This window comes from Macaca mulatta, chromosome 17 (genome assembly GCF_049350105.2).
Source record: "Macaca mulatta isolate MMU2019108-1 chromosome 17, T2T-MMU8v2.0, whole genome shotgun sequence".
In the NCBI taxonomy this organism is placed as follows: domain Eukaryota; kingdom Metazoa; phylum Chordata; class Mammalia; order Primates; family Cercopithecidae; genus Macaca; species Macaca mulatta.
Window position 1 is genome coordinate 72,223,504 of NC_133422.1, and position 6,959 is coordinate 72,230,462.

At 39.2% G+C, this 6,959-nt stretch overlaps 1 protein-coding gene across 1 annotated transcript; it reads right to left on the bottom strand.

The window, feature by feature from the left end:
- Positions 1–3,980: 3,980 nt before the first annotated feature.
- LOC100426633 (transmembrane protein 69) lies at positions 3,981–5,629 on the bottom strand. The gene is given in 2 exon segments (XM_015121250.3): positions 3,981–5,455; positions 5,592–5,629. A coding segment is annotated over 1 exon segment (741 nt). The 5' UTR covers positions 5,360–5,455; positions 5,592–5,629; the 3' UTR covers positions 3,981–4,618.
- Between the last annotated feature and the right edge of the window lie 1,330 nt (positions 5,630–6,959).

Below are 6,959 nucleotides of genomic sequence, written 5' to 3' on the forward strand. Positions count from 1 at the left end.
TTTGCCTATAGTTACACAGCTAGTAAAAAGTTTAAACTGTTAAATGAACTCCTATTTGCTACTCTACTCAGTGACAGAGAATACTGAATGCATCTATTTACTCAGACGTATGAACAATAGCGACTAAAAACAGTCCTGGTGATGTGTGATTTACATTGTTAGGGGTCAGAATATAATACACCGAAATGAAGGTCTCAGAGCAGCTTGGAAGCAAAAGTTTTTCTCTGACTTTCTCTGGTCCTCCTGTCTCTAGCCCCCTCATTCTCCTTTGAGGCTAGCCATAGAAACTAGAATCCCTCCTCCAAGGTGGGTCGTAGCAACCAGAACCCTTTTTCCCAAAGTCAGCCATAAAAACCTACACATATTACTTTAACTTTACCTCCACCTTTCTGTGTAAAAATTGGTCATAAAGAAATTATCTGACCTACTTTGTTTGATTGTAGATTGTAAGAGCCCCCATTCTAGAGGATCCTGTCCTACACCCAGAAGGAAGGAATGCTGTGTAGAGGCCAAGAAGAATCCAGACACACAGGCCTTGCCGGGCTTCCTCGCTCGGTCTGTTTGTATTAGACCATGCCATTTTTGTCCAGTCATATTTCTACAAGGCTGTCCATACTTTGCTGAACCTAAGCATGAACATGAACAGTTTCCTCTATATCTTTGGTTCTTCATCCTGAAGGCTCCTGTGTCATATATAAAACTATGATCAAATAAATAAATTTGTATGCCTTCCTCCTATTAATCTGCCTTTTGTCAGTTGACTTTAAGTGAACCTTTGGAAAGCTAAGGGGAAGTTTTCCCTCGGTCCCTGGAACATGTTATGTTTTAGAGGTTTCAAAATTATTCAGATGCTTTTGTATGTTTTGAATATTTTCATGGCATGACACACGTTCGTGTGTGTGTGAAACTTTGCATAATTTTAGTAGTTTTAACTTTCAGTAAGTCATAAAAATAATTTAGTTTTATATTTAGGAAAAATCTTAAAACTTTATAGTTAGTTGGTAAATAGTGACAGAAGAAAAAATTTACCCAAATTAAATTTAAAGGAGTTTGCTTGAACAATGAGCGATTCATGAATCAGGCAGCCCCTAGAATTGCAGCAGATTCACAAACTCCAGTGCAGCCACGTGGTGGAAGAAGATTTATAGAACAAAAAGAGGGTAATGATGTACAAAAATTAGCAATGAGGTACAGCAATGGCTGGATTGGTTACAGATTGGCGTTTGCCTTATTTGAACACAGTTTGAACACTTAGCAGCCTATGAGTGGTTGAAGTATGGCTGCTGGGATTGGCCACAGCTATTATTACAACTGCATACTTCTAAATTAGGTTTTCAATCTTGTCTGACTATTAAGCTACATTACAGTTCATCTACAAGGACTCAAATATAGAAGTACGGAGTCCTTCTCAGGCTATATTTAGTTTGCTTTAACAATAGATACTGGTAGAAAGATTAAAGAGAGTCATAAAGTATGTTCACTTCATGCAGCTATAAGGTTGAACTAATTAAGCAAAGTAGATAATACATCTGAAAAATTCTGGCAAAATATCAAAACAAAACAAAACAACCAAGTTTGCCATTTATTTTCCAAGCCAAAATTGTTTTGGTTTTTTGCTTATTTGTGTTCATTTTATATTTCTGTAAAATTCCTACCCAGGATACCCAGTTGATCATAATCTCAAAATAAGTTATTAAACTTTATGGTCTATACTTCCTACTGAGATATAATCATTTTATATATATATATATCTGAAATTTAATGGTGTCACTTTCTCAGCAGTGCTATTAAAGCGATTAAACTATTACATATCAAATTATTTTGAAATTAAAAATAAAGATTTTGTAGAGATAGGGTGCCTCACTATGTTGCCCAAGCTGGTCTTGAACTCCTGGGCTCTCGTAACCCTCCCATCTTGGCCTCCCAAAGTGCTGAGATTGCAGATGTGAGCCATCATGCTCAGTCTTTTTTTTTTTTTTTTGACATTTTAAAATTAATACACATTATACATATTTATGGGGGTAGATGTGATATTTTGTTATGTGCATAGACTGTGTAATTATCAAGTTAGGGTTTGGGGGGTGCTTGTCACCTCCAATGTTTATCATTTCCAAGTGCTAGGAACATTTTAAGTGCTCTCTTCTAGTTATTTTGAAATATACAATACGTTAACTATATAGTCACAATACTCTGCTGTTGAACATTAGAACTTATTCTATCTAGCCGTATGTTTGTACCCGTTAACAAACCTGTCTTTGTTACCCCCTTCCCACCACAGACACATTCTTCCCAGCCTCTGGTAACCATCATTCTACTCTCTATCTCTATGTGATCAACTTTTTTAGCTCCCACATGTGTGTGAGAACATGCGATATGTGTCTTTCTGTGCCTGGCTCATTTCACTTAATAAAATAACCTCCAGTTCCACCCATGTTGCTGCAAGTGACATGATTTCATTCTTTTCATGGCTGAATAGTATTCCATTGTGTATATATACCATATTTCCTATATCCATTTGTCCACTGATGGATACTTAGGCTGATTCCGTATCTTTGCTATTGTAAATAGAGCTGTGATAAACATGCGAGTGGAGGTATCCCTTTGGTATACTGATTTCTTTTCCTTTGGATAAATATCCAATGGTGGGGTTGCTGGATTATATAATAGTTCTGGTTTTTTTTTTTTTTGTTGTTGTTGTTTTTGAGAAATCTCCATACTATTTTCCATAATAACTATACTAATTTACTAATATTTAATGATATCTCACTGTGGTTTTGATTTGCATTTCCCTGGTAATTAGTGATGTTGAGTATTTTTCATATACCTATTGGTCATTAAATTATGTTTTAATATGATATATCTGTAAGGGTTAAGTACTTTTTAGGACATGGACCTGGAATGATTTCCGGAATTCATCGTTTAAATGGAATTAATTTTCAAATTTAGCAGGCATATACTTTCCATTTCTCCATCCTACTAAATAAATTAAAAGTTAATTTACCATGGCGGTGGGCTTGACAGGAACTGGGAACAAGTTTTACTTTCATTTTCTGGGACCACTCCTGAGCTTGATATGCCTTTTAAACACTGACCCTCGCCTGCCTGTCTGCCTTCACTTATACTCACCTTGGAGCAGGTTCTCTTCTCTACTTCCTTTTCTGGGCAGTCTCCAGGGCTGCTTTAGCCTCTTCACTTGCTTCTATTACAGCGTGACTAGCCCAGAGCTTGCCCAAATATGTGGTAGGCTGATGGATGGTCCTCCAAAGATGTCCATGGTTCTAATCACTGGGATCTGTGAGTATATTACTTTTTATGGTAAAAGGGATTAGCAGATATGATTAAGTTAAGGATTTAGAGATGAGGAGATTATCCAGATAGGCTTAACATCATCACAAGTTTCTTTATAAGTGGAAGGCAGGAGGATCAAAGTCAAAAAAAGAAGATGTGGTGACAAAATCAGAGGTTGGAGGGATGCCCTTTGAAGATGGGGAAAGGGGCCAGGAGCTACGGAATGCAGGCAGCTTCTACCAACTGGAAAAGTGAAGGACACAGATTCTTCCTTAAACCTCTGGGAGGCAGCAGTCCTGACAAGACCTGGATTTTAGACTTCTGACCTCCACAACTGGGAGAGGGTAATTTGTGTTGTTTCAAGTTACTCTATTTATGGTAAATTATTATAGTGGTGATAAGGAACTAATCCAATTACCATATATATAAAAGCTTTTTCAAGATCATAATACCATGTTAGGTATTATTCATAGTAGAACATCATAATACTTACAAGTCCTTCTCCTTAATATTGTGTTTAAAAATTAAACGTATTTTTAAAAAAATGTATTTCAAAGCTTGCTTTAAAATATTCTTGTAGACAAATCATGTACTATTTCTGTATTTTAAAATTAATTTGTTCAGTTTATACTTGTTAAACATCTGTTATGTGCAAAAGAGTATGTTGCAGAGGACATGTTTAGGACGTGGACTTTTTTTTTTTTTTTTTAACAAAGGGGATTTTTAATCTTTTATTTTAATTTTCAAGACAGTTAAAATAATTGAAATGTTTAAGTGGATAACTATTCGTAAAATGAATGAGTGAAAACTAATATACTATGAGATGAAAAGTACTTGTCAGCCGGGCGCAGTGGCTCAAGCCTGTAATCCCAGCACTTTGGGAGGCCGAGACGGGCGGATCATGAGGTCAGGATATCGAGACCATCCAGGCTAACATGGTGAAACCCCGTCTCTACTAAAAAAATACAAAAAACTAGCCAGGCAAGGTGGCGGGCGCCTGTAGTCCCAGCTACTCGGGAGGCTGAGGCAGGAGAATGGCGTAAACCTGGGAGGCGGAGCTTGCAGTGAGCTGAGATCCGGCCACTGCACTCTGGCCTGGGCGACAGAGTGAGACTCCGTCTCAAAAAAAAAAAAAAAAAAGAAAAGAAAAGTACTTGTCAGGGATTTTCAAGCTTTTGCTCAAGTAATTACTATGAAATAACAACTTCTAGAAATGAAGAACAATCTATGAAGAATAAATTACCATTGGTGTGGGAAAAAAGAGCCAAACAGAAGTAGAAGAAGGTGTAGCCGCCATACTAATGTTATCTATAGTGTATTTTTATATTTTTTATACTTGATCAGGTCTCTTATGTCCTTTTTCTGGAAAAATACTTTTAACTACAAAAGTGGTTATAAATGAAAAAGTAGCCAATAAAGTGACTACTACCCTCAGGGCTTTGAACCAGTTGGGATAATGTGGTAAGACAAAAAATTCATGGTGTAATGCTATCCCCATACCCATTATTACTGTGACTATGGCTTCACTAAGTCTTTCAGAAATAAGGAAGGCAAACCATGAAAAGAAAAGAGGAGCTATACTGCTGGCTAAATTAAGGTAGTCTGGTTTGGCTGGACTACCTTCTGGTAGAGCAAAACCCCATCTGATCCCACCCAAGAAAGATAGGAAACTGGCTCCATAAGCCATCTGAGTAAAAGCTAATATGGGAATATAAGTTTTTGTCATCAGCATGACCAGTGGTGGAGCAACGAAGGGGATTAGTCCTGCCAGAGTTACATATAATGCTGGCTTTGGGCTGTCAGTTATGTAACTGATGGTGCTTGGTGACCTGGCTGGAAGTGCTTGCTTCTCCTTTTTAAAGCTGCAGGGGGATGTATGATAGCACTGTGTCTTGCTCATATACACCGGAAATGATGAGGAAAGCCAAGGCCTTGGAAATGGGGAAAAGTTCTGCTGGAGAGACATCTTGAGAGAAAGTGTCTATGTTCTGCTGGCTCTTAGTCCCACTGGGAAAGAGCACTTCAGCATCTTTGAAGATGCTTGAGAAAACTTCTGGATGAAGCGAAGCATACTGGCCCCTATTGAAAGTCTTGTTTAGGAAGATGCCAGGCAGTTCTGATTAACGAGTTGTTGCAGCTAAGTGGAGGCACTGAATCAGGGGCATTTCTCTGAGAAAGGAAGGCGGGGTTTAGACGCCAGTGTCTTCGGGAAACCCTGCCCGATAGTGCCCGCGTCTCCAATTTACTACCAATCCTTGGTGCCTCCCATCCCAACCTGCACCTGTGGCGACTTTGAGACTTGCCAGCGTTGCACGGAGAGGTGGAGAACAACCGCAACAATCAGGACGTGGACTTTAATTCCAAGGATCTCATAAGGTTGACTTCTATAAGCTAAAATGCTGCATAAATAATTGTTGCCTGGATTGGCATACTGTATTAGCTAGCTATGGCTGCATAAGAAAGTACCACAGACTGGGGGGCTCAGACAACAGAAATTTATTTTCTCACAATTCTGGAAGCTAGAAGTCCAAGATCAAGGTGTTGTGAAAGGAAAATAAATCTTAGGACCCCCAAAATCACCAAGCCAAGGGAAAAGTCAAGCTGGGAAATATGTCAGGCAAACCTGCCTCCCATTTTATTCCTAGATAAGATAGCTAAAAAGATAAAAGAGCTCCATACTTCCCTCAGAATTTTCCCATAAGGAAATTCCTCATGGGGCTCAAGATCTTTGCCCTAATGCAGTTCTGCTGAATTTCACCCTGGCAATGTAAACGCCATTGCCAGGGTGAAATTCAGCAGAACTGCATTAGGATAGCTTATCTCCACAGGTGCAGGACATGAAGTCATCCCTCTGCTTACCTGAAACAAATACACATCTATCTGATTGCTTCTTCTAAACTATTGTTTATGTAGAAATGCAGAATCCCTGAGCCAGACTAAATTGTGTATTCAGTGGAAGGCCGACCAAGGACTCAAAAGAACCCAACCTTTTCTCTCTTATCTGCCTATGACCTGGAAGCCTCTGCTTCGAGTTGTCGCATATTATGGGATCGAACCAATGTACATCTTACACATATTGATTGATGTCTCATGTCTCTCTAAAATGTGTAAAAGCAAGCTGTACCCTGACCACCTTGGCACATTATCAGGACCTCCTGTGGTTGTGTCACATGCGTGTCCTTAACTTTGGCAAAATAAACTTTCTAAATTGGTTGAGACCTGTCTCAGATATTTTGGGTTCACAGGATTGATTTCTTCTAAGATCTCTCTCTCCTTTGCTTATAATGTGTTTCCTCCTTTGTTTTTACTTAGTCTTCCTTTGTGCCTGTGTCCTATTCTTTTTTTTTTTTAGATGAAATCTCGCTCTTGTCCCCCAGGCTGAAGTGAGATGGCACCATCTCAGTTCACTGCAACCTGCAAGAATCCCAGGTTCAAGCGATTCTCCTGCCTCAGCCTCCTGAGTAGCTGGGATTACAGGCATGCGCCATCATGCCCAGCTAATTTTTGTATTTTTAGAAGAGATGGGTTTTCACCATGTTGGCCAGGCTGGTCTGGAACTCCTGACCTCAGGTGATCCACCTGCCTCAGCCTTCCAACGTGCTGGGAATACAGGCATGAGCCACTGTGCCCGGCTCTATTCTCCTCTTCTTATAAGGATACCAGTCATATTG